The following is a 19302-nucleotide window of genomic DNA, read 5'->3' on the forward strand; positions in this document are numbered from 1 at the left end:
GAAACAGCCAGTCAGAGAGGCTCTGGATGCCTGCCCTGGTGAGAAAGACTGGAGCTGTGATAGCTATGATAGCTCCGTCTCCACCCTGTTTCTTTATCCAGATCTGCACCTAGCAGGAGGAGCAGGAGGGGGTTTAGGGTAGGAGCGGATCTCACTGGTCTGGAAAATTCTATTTGATCTCTGTGTGAGATGGATGGCCTAACATTACCCTCACTCTGATTTTTAAAACCTGATTTTAAAAGAAAATGTTCTCTCCTGCTTCACTTTAGGCTGAGGACCACAACTTTCAACTTAATACAGCAAAATAATTTAGTTAAATTAAACGATATTATAAACTTATGACCTTAAATAATTATTGATATTTTCTGATTTGTTCTACAGATGAAAAACATCCGTTTGTGGAGCACCATTTCCGCAATCCATCCACCCTGTTTAGCTACAGACATGAAGCCACCCTAGTGATTCCCTGTAGGACAACTTCTCCTGACCAGATCGTCACTCTTGAAGCGGTAAGACTTTTCATGATCATTTGTTTCTGTACCTTAAAACGTAATTTGAAATGGGCATATCATTCACATTGTCTTTCAAAGTAGAGCAAATGTTAACATTTATTATGAGACTTAGCAATGTTGACGAGTTGTATTAGATAGTATGGGCATGAGATTGATTACTTTACCAGAGTGTACCTTGACAATGTCTGAAAGACATCTATAAAGCCAAGATCGCAAAGAGACATGGTAAACAAAGGCCCTCTGCACAATGGACAACATAGGAGTTCTCACACCCATCAAACGGTAGGCCATTCAGGCATGCGGAAACGGCCGGAGGACAGTGGCCAGGGAGAAGGGAGGCTCAGGGGCAGGGACAGAAAAGGGAGTCATCCTGTCTGCTTCCTGTTAAGAACAGGAAGGTCCTCCAAGACAGATTTTCCTCGGAATAGAATCTCTCTCTAAATATAGACGACCTCTTTTTAAACATCTTGTCCAGGAAATGCGGATCTAAAAAACAATCCATATCCAATCAGAGGAAACAATAGGCCGATGATGCTCCTGGGTATAGTTAAGTGATTTTTAATACAATTATATTAGGAGGAAATCTCTCTCGATGTGACCAAGCTCCTTGTCTTTTTGCAGTAGCCTTTAACACGAGACGGCCTTCCTATAAATCACGTGCAACAGTGAACAGAGTGTCTCTTTTCCTTCACGATGCCACAGCTCAGAGCCACCGCCCTCAACAATAGATGGCTGTGTTTGTATTCACAGGGTTGATATATAGCTGCGTGTCACAATGCCTTGGACATGGACAAACAAGTCTTATTCAGAGGGCAAAGATAGTGGGTTGTGTGACCTTGCTATTGGAAGATCTATGGCATTTCTCCTTCCTGCCTGCTTCCTTCCTTCCCCTCTCTCTCCTAGCAGCATAACACTTGGCTGGAGAACAAACAGCCGCAGTAGTAGGCCTTGGCCACATCCATCCATTTCATCCTTTGTTCAAAGTCAACAGTGCTCCGCGCATCACTGCGTGGATAATTGCGATGGTTACACTCCATAAAACCGCAAAAAGGAATTAGATGTCGGTTCTGACGGGCAGGTGTCGCCAGCTGAGCTCATTGGAGCGTGGAGTTTCATACCAAACCCAGTTGCCCGCATCGTACTTCAGTCTGACTGGCTGAGTGCTTTTTAAAGACTGCAGAACTAGAAGCTCCACTAAACATATAAGCCCCTTCATAAACACCTTTCTACCTGTCTCTTCTTTCAGTGGCCATCCTTATCAAAGGAGGTTGAACAAGGGAAGGAATGGGACCCCAAAATGGGTTTCAAGATCCCATACGGTCCCTACAAATCCTATAATCTCCTAACCTGTGTCACCAGCGTCAACGGCCAACGGGTCCAGTCCAAATACATCCCTCTGAGGACTAGTGAGTATCTTCTCCTTTTCTTGTTGAGCTCTTAGAGCGACAGGGAAACTACTGATGGTGATAATTCACTGTGTCTTCCCTTCTATCTCTGCTTGCATAGCTATCTTGCTGAGGAACGTGAAGATCAACCCAAGACGTATCAAGCTGTTAGTGGGAGATAGCCTGGTCCTCAACTGCTCCGCAGAGACCACCTTCAATGGAAGGATCAACTTGACTTGGGAATACCCAAAGAGGATGGTAAGTTCTAAGTCACTCAACATCCTTTAAGATTACTGGTCGATGAATCCGCTGTTTCAGGGTTGTTGATGAGTGCCTTTGTGTCCCCAGGTCAATCGGAACCCTATCATCAACAAGTCCAAAGAAGATCCAGCTTTGGTCACCAGTATGTACAAAGCAATCACCTTGTCCAACATCACCATGGACAACAGGGGCGTGTACAGGTGCACGGCTGATATAGGGAACGCTGAGATGCGGAACAAGAAGCACGCCTCAGCCAAAGTCACCATCTACGGTGGGTCACTGTGTTAGGAACTGGTACTGCGTGAAGGCAAGGTCTCACTGAGCTAAGGCAGAGGCAGACATAACTCCATCGTAATGTTAATCTTCGGCAACGATTGTGTGATCAAGTAATAAGGCCAGAGGGGGTGTGGTGTATTGCCGATATAGCAAGGCTAAGGACTGTTCTTAGTCACGACGCAACGCGAAGTGCCTGGATACAGCCCTTAGCTGTGGTATATTGGCCATATACCACAAACCCCCGAGGTGCCTTATTGCTATTATAAACTGGTTACCAACGCAATTAGAGCAGTACAAATAAATATTTTGTCATACCTGTGGTATACGGTCTGATATACCACGGCTGTCAGCCAATCAGCATTCAGGACTCGAACCACCCAGTTTATGATCTCATTTATAATATATTTATGGTGTTGTTTTTCAACAGTTGTTTTCATGCTCTCACTATTGGTCTTCTGTGTGATTTCAGAACATCCATACCTGAATGTGTCCTATAAGAATGAACGGGCCAGGAGAGTGGTCTACACCGAGGGTAGAAACAAGCTGATGTTTGAACCCAAGGTCAATGCACTGCCACCACCCGACACTATGACATGGTAAGACTGAGTTCAGTTGCTGGGACTATTCACTGAATGTATTGTCAACTCCTGATGAATATAATGGCACTGTTGTGACTGTGTGCACTAAACTGGAGTGTTCGATTTGGGACGTAGAGTTGCTGATCTATTATCATCACAACTTTCATATCAGTATGTTACGATTTGCTGAACTTCTAAAGTAAATGTGGGTGTATCCCATTCCCAGGTATAAGGATGGCATCCCCATCAACGAGAACTCCACCTGTTACGAGTTTTCAGGCTACAACCTCTTCGTCAAGGACTTGAAGCAGAAGGATGCCGGGGTCTTCACCATCGCCCTGGGCAACAAAGAGAGAGGCCTCTACAGGAATCTCAGCTACACTCTGATAGTCCAAGGTAAAGCTCTTATATCCCCATGATATCCCGTCTTATATCCGTCCTTTATCCCTCCAAATGACTGGCGATCCTGAGGAAATGAAGCAATGCCCTGGACTTTGGGCCTCAGCATTTCGAGCAGTCTCAGCACTTTGGGTTGTGTACCCCCTGGTTGGTGCAGGGCTGCAGGTAGCAAAAGCTCCAGCATGACAGGAACCTGGGGGCTTGTGGGGTTTGTTGTTTCCAGCAGTGGATTGACGTAGCCGGGCCAGCTGGTGTTGATTAGCCAGGCTCTTTTTGAAGGGGCTTCGCGGGTTGTGTAAATGGCCCTGTCTCTTCACTCTACCCACTCTAGACCTTTATTTACATTTATTACATTTATTTATGTGTATGTAGCCTACAGCACCGCTCATGTAAACAACATGATACAGGGCTATATGTGTACTGTTTATGATTTAGCATAGCATTTGAAACAAATATATTGTAATGATTGCCATGTAAATACTGATGGTCGTTAACACTAGCGGTTATAAACGTGGTCGGTATTATGTTATGGGGCTTTGATAGTGGGTTGGATGGAGAGTCGGGGAGTGCAATGTGCTTGCCGTTAAGAACTGTGTTGAGCAGCACATGTGCCACTCAGATACTACTCCAAGCTGTCGATGGGGGGGCAAAAAAATGCATCACAAAGTATTCCATTCCGTTCCCTGCACATTATCCAAGAATCCCCTTACTCTGCCAAAGTGTAAAGGTCAGCCCCATATAAATTGTATTTATAGTCCCTCACGTTCCCGTTTGCTCCACGAATCATTATTATTGGAATGACAAAAAAAATACTCACTCTCACAGACACAAACAATGGAAGGAGAAATATAAAGGAAATTCCTGGGAACAGTTAGGGAACTATTTTAAACATCGTTCATCAAGCGTTTGAAGTCCAGCCCCAGTGTTCCAGATCTCAAATGGATTCAGCAGCCGGGGCTTGAACTGAGGACATTACTGAGAGAAACCATGTCACGACTTTGCACATTCGCACACATGTACGCACGCACACACACAACACACACACTGACTGGTGGAGAATGATTAACTGATGTGAGCAGAGCATTCCTCTTGAGGTGGCATCCAGGCAGTAAGTCCGTCAGTCTGGTTTTGATTACTGCTGTGCTCTCCCACACTGCTGATCCACTGACCTGGGACGGGGCATAGGGCCACATCTGGCCCAAAGGCAGCTGGGTAGAGACTGGACCAAGCTCTGAGACACTGACACCCTGATGTGATGGACAACCCCCAGGATATCAGGGCTATGTAATTACTCAACCTTTTTCAAGCACTTCACAGCCGACTCTCAGAGGTTAGAAGACAACTGGTGTCCATGGGACCTTTTCCATGGTTATTCATCATGATGACAAACCTCTCTCTCATTATAAAGACATTATTACCGCCAATGGCCAGGTGTAACTGTTGATGCAACAGTGTCTGATCTCTTTGTCTGTATTTGTGTATGTGTCTCCCACAGTGAGGCCAAAGATCTCCGAAGAGGAGGTGGCCTCGGAGGATGTGCAGCCCTACATGTTCGGCAAGCAGCACCAGCTAACCTGCACCGCCTTTGGAGTGCCCATGCCCGACATCACGTGGCTCTGGCAACCATGCCATCCTGACCCCACCAACAAAGAGTGAGTCACTAACAAAGAGTGAGCCATCCAAGGCTGTTTATCCTGGGTAATCCAGGTGGTTATATTAACTAAATCGTTAACTAAACTGTGAAGACCATTTTGTTGGTATTCACCTACGGTGTCAGTGCCTTTGAGCCTTCCAGTTACACAATTCTGTGTTCTGCACTTCTTGTTTTAAATTTTCACAATGTTCCTTCGTTCCTGATGTACTTCGATATGTTCTGTTATTTATTGTAAACAATAAGAATATGTTAGAACTGTGTAGTATCAATATCTTGCACAACCATAACGCACCACTTCCAGGAAACAACCATAAGGCACCACTTCCAGGAAACAACCATAAGGCACCACTTCCAGGAAACAACCATAAGGCACCACTTCCAGGAAACAACCATAAGGCACCACTTCCAGGAAACAACCATAAGGCACCACTTCCAGGAAACAACCATAAGGCACCACTTCCAGGAAACAACCATAAGGCAGCACTTCCAGGAAACAACCATAAGGCAGCACTTCCAGGAAACAACCATAAGGCACCACTTCCAGGAAACAACCATAAGGCACCACTTCCTGGAAACAACCATAAGGCACCACTTCCAAGAAACAACCATAAGGCACCACTTCCTGGAAACAACCATAAGGCACCACTTCCTGGAAACAACAATAAGGCACCACTTCCAAGAAACAACCATAACGCACCACTTCCTGGAAACAACCATAAGGCACCACTTCCAGGAAACAACCATAAGGCAGCACTTCCAGGAAACAACCATAAGGCACCACTTCCAGGAAACAACCATAAGGCACCACTTCCAAGAAACAACCATAAGGCACCACTTCCTGGAAACAACCATAAGGCACCACTTCCTGGAAACAACCATAAGGCACCACTTCCTGGAAACAACCATAAGGCACCACTTCCAGGAAACAACCATAAGGCACCACTTCCAGGAAACAACCATAAGGCACCACTTCCAGGAAACAACCATAAGGCACCACTTCCAGGAAACAACCATAAGGCACCACTTCCAAGAAACAACCATAAGGCACCACTTCCTGGAAACAACCATAAGGCACCACTTCCAGGAAACAACCATAAGGCACCACTTCCAGGAAACAACCATAAGGCACCACTTCCAGGAAACAACCATAAGGCACCACTTCCAGGAAACAACCATAAGGCAGCACTTCCAGGAAACAACCATAAGGCACCACTTCCAAGAAACAACCATAAGGCACCACTTCCTGGAAACAACCATAAGGCACCACTTCCTGGAAACAACAATAAGGCACCACTTCCTGGAAACAACCATAAGGCACCACTTCCAGGAAACAACCATAAGGCAGCACTTCCAGGACTCAACCATAAGGCACCACTTCCAGGAAACAACCATAAGGCACCACTTCCAGGAAACAACCATAAGGCACCACTTCCAGGAAACAAAGCACTAAATTCCGAACTGTGATGAAGTCATATCTTTTTTCTCAAAAACCCAGTCTATGAATCAAAATGTTCTGAGTCAACAGAATCATCTGACTGACAGAAACTACCGGATCACGGGGAGGGTCACTGCGCATTTCTAGTTATTTCTGTAACATAAACTGGGTATTCTGAATTTATTGTTTTGGTTCTTGGAAGTGCAAGACAGTCATACATCCTCGTATCGTCCATATGTCCACACAGACCCTGAGATTTATTGTCCTCTCTCTGGTCTCTATCAATGGACATGATTAGTGAAGCAGACCAGCATTGTCCCTGCCAGCGCACATCCTGGTTATGTTTTGGATGAGTGTTTACGTTTGATCACCCTCAGGGGGGCCGGCAACAAGCGGATGCATTAGGTGTTCAGGGGAAATGGAAAGAGAGCCTTTGACGCGACTTACGCTTTTGGGTGTTAACAAGGCAACACTCCATCTTAACTCCTCCTCCGCATTTACTGGATTGGTTCAACAGTGCAGAAGAGAACCTCCCCCGGCAGTTTATTTCTTCTGATCAGGACTTTTACGCCTGCTGCGTTACATTAGGGTTTGTTGATGCTGAGCTCAGCTGTCAGAGTATTGGAACTGGATCATACACACACACACACACACACACACACACACACACACACACACACACACACACACACACACACACACACACACACACACACACACACACACGCGCGCACACGCGCACACACACACACACTGAGTCTGTGAGTCTGGAGTCCAGAACCACCGGGCTAGCCCGAGGCTCCCTCTCCAGAAACAGGCTTGCATCCATTTAATTGACTCTGTCCCAAAATACAGACATTTGTCAAAGAAATGCAGCCCCGGAGAATTCCCCACTCATTTGTGGCCAGTGGCTCTGTGGGTGGGGAGAGAGGATATTTTAGTCTCAGACTCCCCAAGCTTTTATAGAGCTGAACGGGACAGAGCGTGTGGTATGGGCGTGAATGTCGACCTGCTAGAGAACCTTCATAAACAACATGAACAATTTATAAGACAGTTCGTATTTGATTAATGATGGGCAGTCCCACCTATGTGAAGCTAGCCACAATAAGGATAAGCCACAATAGTGGAATTTGTGGTTTGCCTTCCAAGTAAAAGTCCCTCTTTGAACGTGATGCAAATGGATACAAATAGTGGAATCATGCCATATTTAGACTAGATAATGCTAAACAAGGTTGGAGTGTTGGTATGTGGAGCAATGTAATGGGTTATCAGTCTACTCAGTGACATCCACAGAACACAACTGTGAAGAGTTTACACAAATATTAGCTCTCATTGCGAGACTTTGACTAATGGAAATCACCTCTCCAGTCACCCTATTGTACGTATTGACTTTCATATGGCACTGTACAGCCTCACATAAGGATTGGGGGTCAATAAAATGGCATATCAGTCTACTCTGTACCCAAGTGCTTTTTCCCCAAAGTCTTCCTCCTTCCCGAGTTCTCAGACTCCAAAACATCCACGTTGTATTGTTTTTCCTCTGGAGAGTCCTGCAATAAGAGCTAAAATGCTAATATTTGTGTAATCTCTTCGCAATTGTGTTCTGTGGGTGTCACTGAGAAGACTGATACCCCATGTCATTGATCCACAATCCATAGGTAAGGCTCTACAGTGAAATAAGTATGCCCCCAATGCAATTCTAAAGTCTAATACAACCAGTGTGATTTCAACAGATTTTTGTCAAATTAACAAATCATTGTCTTTTGTTGAATTTATATAACAAACATTCCAACCTTGTTTAGCATGATCTATTCCATTATGGCATGATTCCACGATTTGTTTTAATTTGCATCACGTTCTATGAGTGACTTTTATTTTGAAGGCGAAATACAAATTCCACTTTTGGGGCCAATCATTATTTTGGCTAGCTTCACATAGGTGGGTCCGACCATCATTAATCAAATACAAACTGTTTTATAAATTAGGGGTCTTTTAGATGATGACACCTAGCTAGATAGTCAGCTAACTAACTATAGCTACTGAAACAGATTATGTCGTTTTGCTATGTTTTTGGGGAAGAACATTTTTGCGTCCATCAACTAGCTATCTTTTTTTTCTGACCAGCACTGTCCCAGAGCTTGTGCCGCAGCGGCAGGTGTGTGAGACAAAACTTTACCAGCATCATAGCATACGTATCGGTAAATCGCTGTGACATATGAAATACGAGTGATAGTGTAATCAATATGTAATATTTAAAATGTTATCAACGTGTTAAATGATTATGTGGCGTGTAGTCATATCCAGGTTCTGATTGGTCAACAAGCTTATTTGAAGTATATGTTTTTTGACATGCAAAGACCCAACAGCGTTCCATATTTATAAAGCTGAACGGGACAGAGCTTGTGCTATGAGTGATTGGGCGGCTAGTGAACCTTCATAAACAACATGAACATTCCCTGAGAGCCAGAGCTGCCATACCCCTGTCAGTGACAGCAGGGGTCCTTTCTGAGGCGAAGGCAAACAATGGGCCATTACTGCGGGGTTATCAAGTGTTGGTTATCAGGACCCAACACCGCTAGAAAAACACGGCTCGGGACGGCCTCACAATGGAGGGCCTGAATTATGTTACACTTCAGGCGCTGTAACTTGACAAATGCTTCTGTTAATTATCCATCATATCGTTAAAATAATAAAATAACACTCCTGGTTGCCAAATTTGTAACAGAAATTATGGTGGAGGTTCAAGCTGTGTCAAGGTGCCTCATTTCTGCAGCCCTAAAGATAATCAGCTCTGGCATTGGAAAAAGTTGCTCATAAACGATTGAAGCTGAAAAGGGCCTGTTTTTTCAACAGCTAATGAGGGAGGTGCATCAAATAGAGGTTTCAGCCCAGCCACAGCCTAGTTGGAGGCAGATTGAGCCAAATGTTTGTTTATACAGTTCAGACCCCCTTCAAGTACAGTACCTGTCATTGCAAATTTACCATTTACCATTTCAGGATCAGACCTCGTATAAATCACAGTCCCCTTGTGGTTGGGGAAGCGTAACGTTTTAGATAGCAAGAAAGAGGGATGGAAGAGGTGAAGGAGGCAGGAAGGGTTCTTTCTTTATCAGCAGCAGGGTAAGAAGGTATCAGCTGTCTGTTGTTGACCCACCAAGGTCTGGGGATTAGCCTTATCTTCTCTAGTCAGAGAATGAGGGGGTTTCCTGTGCGAGGTGACGCATAGCACAGCCCTTCCTATCACCCTGCCGTTTCCTCCTGCCTCCCAGCCCGCTTGGCCTGGCCGCCTCACTCCTCATCAGTCTGATTGTTCCCCTCAGTAGACAGGAGGAAAGCGAGGAGAGGAGGAGAGGCTGGCTGGTGTTTGTCTGGTTTAACAAGCCTAGGCAGCCTGGGCTGTTACTCGCCCTAAAAGGCCACACAAAATCTATAATGTTAGTCAGAGCCTCATAAGGCTAAATGCCTGACCGTTCAGAGCGACACGTTGTAAAACTGTTTGTACCGCTTTCGCTGGTCCATAGTGTCATTTCTGATTCCCACTAATGAAATATAGGAAAGGATGTCTTCTGTTTTGTCCACTGTTCTGTACTAATTTTCGAAACGGACTTTATACTTTAGGTAACCTGCAGCCGTTTCATCTAGATCAGTAATGACTGGTTTCCTCTGTCCTATAGGTGTACCCTTTACACTGAGCCAATCCCAGTTCAAATGGACGATAAGGGGAACTACTCACACAACTGGATTGAGAACATATACAACAAAACTGAACTGGTAAAAGGGAAGAACAAGGTATGCTTATAGTATAGTTTTGATGTCATTAGATTTGTTATATACTCAGAGAAACTGACACTTCTTAACGTTGGACAACATAGAACAATGATTCATGTATGTGTGCTTGTCATATATGATGCATGTTTGATACTGAGCATCAATTTCCATGACAAAATAGTCCTTTAGGGTCAGTCAATACAACAATTACTTTAAGATTTATATGAAAAAGGGATCTAGATTAAATGTCCAGATAGAGAGAGAGAGCTCTCTGAGAGATCAACACTGAAGTGGGATTCTCCACGATCGTTCTCTTTGAGACGCCACATCTACACTTTACAATACGCCTTATTATTTAACTTTTATATAATGGTTCATTCTATCTGCAATACTTTAGACTTATGTAAATGTAGCCAAAAGTTATGGAAGGAACATCAATATGCATTTATAATTGTTTTATTTAATTTTTAAAAAATTGATCAGTCATTATTGGGTATTATGTGTAGAGTGTTGAGTAAAAACATTTTTAAAATCAATTTTAGAGTAAGGGTGTAACATAACAAAATGTTGAAAATGTCAAGGGGTCTGAATACTTTCAGAAAATAGACACATCAAAATATAAATACAAAATGTAAGCAGAAAGAAAACCACGGGCATAAAAAAAACTAACATATTCATCACTAATAAGGTCCTCTATCATCTTTCTGAATTGCCCTAGAGGCACCAGAACATGACATTTTAAGAATGTTTTGAAGATTGTTCCACAAATAATGTGCAAGAAAACTAAAAGCTGATTTACCTAACTCAGTAGAGAGCAAAGGAATGTCCAGAGGCAGCCGTCCCTGAGACCAGGTGTGGTAAATCCTGTCTTAAGTTTAGTAATGACGTTAGGTAAAGTGGGAGTTTTTGTACAATTGCTTTATAGATGACAACACAGCAATGTATCAACCTACATGAAATCAAAGAAGGCCAACTTTCTGGTAGAGAATGCAGTGATGAGTACTAAAATTGTTGCCCGTAATAAAGCACTGTGCTCTATGATAAACTGCATCTAACGGCTTGAATGAAGTGGCATAGTCTAGGACCGATAGGAACGTCGACTGAATAATCTGCTTTCTACTATTTAGCGAGAGGCAGGACCTATTTCTATAGAAGAAGCCATTTTTATTCTCAGCTTCTTAACTAACTCATCAATGTGCTTTTTAAAAGACAGCTTTTTATTTATCCATATGGCCAGATATTTGTAAGCAGGGACATGATCAATATGGACACCATCCAAAGTACATATGCTGAAATAATCAGTTATTTTTATGCGCTCTAGAGGACAACATATACTTAGTTTTACCTGCATTCAATACTCATTTCAGGTCAATAATGATTTTCTCTAATACAATGAAGGCAGACTGTAGTTCAGATAGAGCCTAGTCAACCGAGGGGGCAATAGCATACACAACAGTATCATCGGCATACAAGTACAGGTTACAATTTTTTACAGACAAGTCGATATTGTTAATGTAAACAGTAAAAAGTACAGGACCCAGAATCGACCCCTGCGGGACACCTTTTGTAATATTCAGGAAACCTAATTTAACACCATCGGTAGATGGTTGAGTTCTTTCTGTCAAGTAATTTTTAAACCATAACATGCAGCCTGGTCTAGGCCAATTAAGGAAAGCCTCTGAATTAGCAGCGAGTGATCAACAGTATCGAAGGCCTTTGACAGGTCAATGAAGAGGGCAGCACAATGTTGCCTTTTATCCATACAGTTAACCACATCATTTATAACTAGGGATGCAGCAGAGATAGTGCTATGACCTGGTCTAAAACCTGACTGATGTACATTAATGATTACATTTCTTAGATAAGGAAGATCTTAGCTGAGAATTAATCAAGGATTCTAATATTTTAGCTAGGCAAGAAAGTTTATAAATAAGGCCATAATTATTTAGGTCACAAGGGTCAATAATGAAATATAGTACAGTACATCGTAAATACAGTTAATTTATACATTGTTGTATAAAATACAGTATGTACAGGGGGAAAGCAATATATGGTAAAGGACATTTATTGTATATCAGTAGGTATATTTATGACAAGGAATCCCACTTTATTGTTAACGCTGTCTTAACTGCCAGGCATTTATAAGCAACTCACAAGTCAAATCATATATAGTCAGCAACAAATAGACCATCAAATCTGTCATTATTTGCTTTTGATTAAAAGAAGCCCCTTAGCCTTCAATTATAGTCAAAGCAAGTTGAGCGCCAGAACTACCATGAAGAAAAAGCATGTTGGCTCTCTTCAGGGCTGCTCTCCTGAGTCGTTCATTCGTCTGCCCTTCAACTGACAGACACCATTCATTTCACCCTGCTGGAGTGAAAAACACCCTCAGACAAAACGCAGGTCATTGGATCTAAAGAAGCTAGGCCTGAAGCTCCAGCCAAGGCTCTGCCTGCTCAGCCAGAGAGCAGCGTTTGTTCTGACATCACTGGATCATTGTCTGTTGGATCACTGAGGGCTGTGGAGCTCCGTGTAGATGGCACAATACAGCCATACGGCTCAAGCCATGCGTGTGCAGACAGAGGAGAATGGCCTTTAATAGGTTCCCTCCTAACTCCACTGACCTGTGAACAGATCAGCTGTAATACGCTGAAACCAAATACGCTGATGCCTAATAGGCTGACCACACCGCTAGCATCGCGTGCGCGAGCGTTGCAAAATAAATTTAGAAATCTATGTTATTCAATTATTGCACCCACACTGCTCGCGCGCGTCAACAAGCGTCTGCGTTGCCAAGGGCTAAAATAGAAGTCATTCCTATTTCTGACGCAGATCACGCTGCAAGTCCTGCCTCTCCCATCTCCTCATTGGTTTATAGAAGCAGGTACCCACGTGCCATCTCCTCATTGGTTATACCCACGTGGGTGATTGAAAGACTAAATGTTTTGCCGGTTGTCGTGGTAATACTATGAAAGTTTAGATGCCATTCACCATATAAGTTCAAAGATGAAAAAACCGGGAAGGAGGAGAGATGACTAGAAACGATTCGGTTGGCCGTTTTATGTGTAGATTAATTGTCGGAGTAGAGGACCTTGTGCATTTCAGGTAAAATAACAACTCAATGTTTATATCCCAGAACAAATTAGCTAGCAACAGCAGGCTAGATAAATAGGACAAATTAGCTAGCAAGTGCAAGCTAATTAGCTAAATTGCCATACATGTTTAATGCTTTTCAACCTGTCCCCAAATTAATGTCATTGGTTCAGAGTTTGTTTTGATATTTTAACCTGCGTGTTGTGATCGCGTTTGGTGTGGGGGGACAAAATACATTTATGCACGATGGCGCACGCGCGTAGCCGGTCTGGGTTCCGTGTAAGACCAAAGCACTCCTTAACAGCTTCTACCCACAAGCCATAAGACTGCTGAACAATTAATCAAATGGCCACCCGGACTATTTACACTGCTGCTACTCGCTGTTTATTATCTATGCATAGTCACTTTGCAAATTACCTCGACTAACCTGTACCCCTGCACATTGACTCGGTACCGGTATCCCTAGTATATAGCTTAGTTATTGTTAAGTAATTTTCTTGTGTTACTTTTAGATTTTAGATTTTTCACTTTAGTTTATTTAGTAAAAACTATTTACTATAAACTCCATTATTGGTTAAGGGTTGTATTCGGCGCATGTGACAAATAACATTTGATTTGATTTGAAAATATTGAAACTAAGTTTGAAAATTGGAATAATATGTTATTTTCATAGTTTTTGTCATATCTGTATTATTATGGTATAGCTGAAGGTAATGGTTACATCTCCTCTCACTGAAAATGGCCCACATCTTGGCATGCGTTCCCAAAGCTGAACATGGAGACTGTAGACATTGCAGCACATATCCTAGGGGAGCTTGTTACCAAAACCATTCACCCCAAACATAATTAAGTGCAGGCCTCAACTGCTTTCCCCAAAAGCCTATTGGATTAGTTGAAAGACAGCCGTTCCAACACACTGGGTCAAATTGGGGCATAAATCCAGTCAGCATATAAATATTTCAACAGCACAAGCAAACCAACCAGTGAAGAAAATACTGGTAATTAGCCATTACCCAAACACATATACTGGTGTAGTAAACTTTTATTAAATGGTATTTCTCCTGCTTTACCCTAAAGGGAGATTTATGAAGGCGTTTCCCCCGGCTGATGATACATGGTTGATGGCATTTAGAATCATGCTAATTGTATACATACACAAGTAGTAATAGAGAGCCTAAGCCTCATTCACTTCCAGCACTACCAATCTCTGTTTGACATAAATAGGGAGGCTCTCCTTATTTACAAGCGCTTGCGGCCCAAACACCGGTGCTTTATAGGGGTGAGGACTAAGGGTCAGTGATAACAAGCGGCGGTTTAAAAGAGAGGGATTTGTTGGGAGTGAATTCCTCTCTGTCACCCCTCATAAATCGCCGTGCCCCGTGAACGAGAGTAAAGTGTTGGTCAGGGCTGCAGGGCTGGCCTCAGAGGGTCACAGTGCGTCTGGTCAAGTCACCACTTAGGGACAGAGTGCACTTTCTGAAACAACTGTTTTCCAGCTCAAGTTACATTATCATTGGTAATGGCAGTAACGCAACACCACACAACTACTCCATCAATACTCTGACCAATGTCATCGCAACTCAGGGTAGACAACGTAACACAACTTTAAACAACTTAGCTAGCTTTTCCATCCAAAGATGTTTAAACACCGCACAATATGAGCTGGGATGTTAAAAACGTACTGAAACAGTGAAAATGTGTCACACACAGTCAAGTCTCATTACCAAAGCCCTGTTTCTGAGGGTCAGAGCACAATGCCGCTAGAAACCCAGGAAGTTGACACCACCTAGACAATACAGCCACAGCATTCAGCACCTTTGATGTAGCTGCTCTGAAAACAGATGTCGTTCTGAACACAAAACAGAACCCCACGCAATCTGGCCCCTTGCCCAAATCTTACTCACTATTATGTCTACTTAAGCCGTTAAATGGGTTCCACTCCAACGGCGATAGAATCTAGTGTGGCATTGTAAATGCTCTTCAGGAAATGACATGGAGGGCCAGGCGCTCGTTCTGTGGAGCGGTGCTGCTAGGAGAGACGCGGCAGGTTTTAAAAAGTCCAGATGTATCCTTCCATTAATGTGAACTAACTCAAGAGAATAAAACAGGCTTAAGGCAGACCTCTGACCCACCTGCTAATGGCAAATAACCACACTGGTGTTGATGGAAAGTCTTCTGAGGTACAGTACCAGTCAAAAGTTTGGACACACCTACTCATTCCAGGGTTTATCTTAATTTTTTGCTATTTTCTACATTGTAGAATAATAGTGAAGACATCAAAACTATGAAATAACACATATGGAATCATGTAGTAACCAAAAAAGTGTTAAATAAGGTCATCTGATGCAGCACTCCATCATGCTCCTTTTTGGTCAAATAGCCCTTACACAGCCTGGAGGTGTGTTGGGTCATTGTCCTGTTGAAAAACAAATAATAGTCCCACTAAGCACAAACCAGATGGGATGGCGTATCGCTGCAGAATGCTCTGGTAGCCATGTTGGTTAAGTCCGCCTTGAATTCTAAATAAATCACTGACAGTGTCACCAGCAAAGCACCATCTTACCTCCTCCATGCTTCACGGTGGGAACTACACATGCGCTGATCATCCGTTCACCTATTCTGCATCTCACAAAGACACGGCGGTTGGAACCAAAGGACAGATTTTGTGTTTCTTGGCCCAAGCAAGTCTCTTCTTCTTATTGGTGTCCTTTTGTAGTTGTTTCTTTGCAGCAATTCGACCATGAAGGCCTGATTCAAGCAGTCTCCTCTGAACAGTTGATGTTGAGATGTGTCTGTTACTTGAATATTGTAAAGCATTTATTTGGGCTGCAATTTCTGAGGCTGGTAACTCTAATGAACTTATCCTCTGCAGCAGAGGTAAAGCTGGGTCTTCCTTTCCTGTGGTGGTCCTCATGAGAGCCAGTTTCATCATAGTGCTTGATGGTTTTTGCGACTGCACTTAAAGAAACTTTCCAATGTTCTTGAAATTTTCTGGATTGACTGACCTTCATGTCTAAAGTAATGATGGACTGTCATTTCTCTTTGCTTATTTGAGCTGTTCTTGCCATAAAAAGGACTTGGTCTTTTACCAAATAGGGCTATCTTCTGTATACCACCCCTACCTTGTCACAACACAACTGATTGGCTCAAACGCATTAAGAAGGAAAGAAATTCCACAAATTAACAAGGCACACCTGTTTATTGAAATGCATTCCAGGTGACTACCTCATGAAGATGGTTGAGAGAATGCCAAGAGTGTGCAAAGCTGTCATCAAGGCAAAGGGTGGCTACTTTGAAGAATCTCAAATATAAAATATATTTTGAGTTGTTTAACACTTTTTTGGTTGATACATGATTCCATATGTGTTATTTCATAGTTTTGATGTCTTCACTATTATTCTACAATGAAGAAAATACCAAAAATAAATAAAAATGCTTGAATGAGTAGGTGTGACCAAACTTTTGACTGGTACTGTATAATGAAGCCAATCGGAAAAATGTTAATGAAACTTTATTTATACAGGTTGGTCTCACTGAGGTGAAATCTATTTTGCAGGAGAGACATGTACAGCAGATAGGTACAGCATTCGCTGGCTGTACTGTAGATCTAATGATTGACTTATTCTCTCTCCTCCATAGACTGTGAGTACGCTAGTGGTGGGAGTGGCTCACTTCTCGGGGATCTACTCCTGTGTGGCCGAGAATGAACTTGGCACCTGCACACTGAGAACCCCTTTCTATGTGGACGGTAAGTGGGTCAACCTAACACTACAAAGCATGGGGAGTTGGTTGAAAGATCAACATTGGAGATTTTTTGTATAGCATAAGGCAAAATGCTGGTTGGTTTTTATTTCTACGGGCCAGGCGTACAGAATAGCTGTAACATACATGACGTTTAGTTTCCAATGACTTACACATATGCACTGTAATGAATCGCAAGGCAATCGCTAGAATGCACAGGATCTATTGTGTAATAAGGAGAGCTGCTCCGGGTGGACATTAATTGAAACAGTCTTCCTCCGGAGCAGGCAGGCTTCAGGACCGAACGGAAGAGGTCAAACGTCCTGAGCCATATGCTACAGTCTAAAAACAAACGGTCATTCATCTTCTTCTTTGAGCCTGCTGCTGCATAATTCACTTGTTATATGCATCTGAACAGTTCCAAATGTTCATGAAATGAAAATTCCATCTAGTCCAGTTGTGTAATGACAAGAGAAATCAGCTGGCAGGCCATGCAACCAGTCATCACTTTTTGTCCTCAAAAATTACAAACTTGAACGATTTGAAGTTGAAAGCTGATTGATGATAGTTTGGAATTGAGAATGGTGGTGACACTGTGATTGGGGACACTGCTGATGATGCCAAACTCTGAAGACCCGGATGAGAATATAGATCATTTTCAGGAAGAAGCGCTGAAATGTACCACCATTCCTGAGGTGGAGGTGACTGAGAGCGCTGGATTGCTGCTGAAAAAGAGGACGGCGGAATTGTAATAACAGCTGTCTTCTTTTACGGAACACAGAATGCTTCCCAGAGCAGTCTGGCTCACCTCAGGCCCGGCCCCCAGACTGACTCCTAATGGACAGCTGTACACCGCCAACCTGCTTCCAATTAACACAGTGATGAAACAGGAAATAACTGCAAATTTGAAATTCCTAACATGGTGATGTGCAGCTTGATGTTTTAGAGATGTACTTTCCCAGGATAGGACAGCTTCAGTCAGCTGACTATCTCATGCTACGTGTCTATCTCCCTGAGTGAGAAGAGAGAGTTGTAGTAACATTGATGCTCTTGTAACCCACTTACATACTGGACAATGTGTTCATGTATTGCATAATCTAACCAATACTTATGCTTGATAGTTTTACTAGGTACCCAAATGGGGTGTGTCCCCACCCCCCCCCCAAAAAAAGATGCTCTAACACTCCTTATGACCTAATGTGTTTTTCCCCTCTCCCCCACCAGATCACCCTCAGCACCTGGCCATCGAGCCCCAGACTGCCATCGAGGGTGATGACGTCACTCTGACTTGTCGCGGCACTCGGTACCTGTACACAGACCTGCAGTGGCACAACCCTCAGAACTACACTGTCACCCCCGACAACGTCACGGCCCTGCAGCTCAGCCCCTACGCTATCTCTCTCTCCCTCTCCCTGCACAACGTGTCCAGGAGTCACACAACAGGCTACCAGTGCTGGGCGGGTAACCTCCACAGCAAGAGGGTCATAGTCCAGACTGTGCTGACTGTGGATGGTGAGTAGGAGACAGGAGGAGTATTGCCTGCTGGGTGATCAATGAGATCTATCAGAACAGTAATTGCCGCACCACTGTCATGTCATACGGGTATTGCTCAACTCTTTCTAAGAGTAATATGGTTGTATTACATCGTATTTCGGTAAAAGGTGACTGTTGCTGGATATAATCACACTCGTGATTATGCAACCCAGTAAGGGGATGAGTTTGTCTGGGAAAGTCTTGAAAAGCAGAGTGATCTAATTCAGATATGTTTTTGTGGTTGATTCAGAGAGGAAGAGGCCGTGGCTGAGACAGAACCTGACCAATCAGGATGTAAACAGCAGCAGTACTCTGACTATGGCCTGCTACGCCCTGGGTGTGCCGCCACCCTACATCACCTGGTACAAAGACAAGCTACCAGTACAGGAGGGTCCAGGTAAGGACTGCTGGAAATGACTCGTGATTAGGGGCCCTGAGGTTTCCATGGTCGGGCCCTACTCATTGTTTTTAGATGGTCTTCAGAGATAGATGGGAGGGGTTTAGGGGAGCTGAAGCGTGGGACTGGATGGTCTTCAGAGATAGATGGGAGGGGTTTAGGGGAGCTGAAGCGTGTGACTGGATGGTCTTCAGATATAGATGGGAGGGGTTTAGGGGAGCTGAAGGGTGGGACTGGATGGTCTTCAGAGATAGATGGGAGGGGTTTAGG

At 43.5% G+C, this 19302-nt stretch overlaps 1 protein-coding gene across 1 annotated transcript in view; it reads left to right on the forward strand.

The window, feature by feature from the left end:
• Positions 1 to 19302, forward strand: part of LOC120062328 (vascular endothelial growth factor receptor kdr-like) — an 83944-nt gene that overhangs the window by 19556 nt on the left and 45086 nt on the right. The window contains exons 4-14 of the mRNA XM_039012212.1: positions 382 to 509; positions 1759 to 1918; positions 2019 to 2155; positions 2246 to 2429; positions 2904 to 3030; positions 3239 to 3408; positions 4907 to 5063; positions 10175 to 10289; positions 17001 to 17109; positions 18327 to 18614; positions 18886 to 19032. Of these exons, the coding sequence (XP_038868140.1) occupies positions 382 to 509; positions 1759 to 1918; positions 2019 to 2155; positions 2246 to 2429; positions 2904 to 3030; positions 3239 to 3408; positions 4907 to 5063; positions 10175 to 10289; positions 17001 to 17109; positions 18327 to 18614; positions 18886 to 19032 (1722 nt within the window). The remainder of the gene's footprint in view (positions 1 to 381; positions 510 to 1758; positions 1919 to 2018; positions 2156 to 2245; positions 2430 to 2903; positions 3031 to 3238; positions 3409 to 4906; positions 5064 to 10174; positions 10290 to 17000; positions 17110 to 18326; positions 18615 to 18885; positions 19033 to 19302) is intronic.

This window comes from Salvelinus namaycush, chromosome 17, assembly GCF_016432855.1.
Source record: "Salvelinus namaycush isolate Seneca chromosome 17, SaNama_1.0, whole genome shotgun sequence".
Classification (NCBI taxonomy): Eukaryota; Metazoa; Chordata; class Actinopteri; order Salmoniformes; family Salmonidae; genus Salvelinus; species Salvelinus namaycush.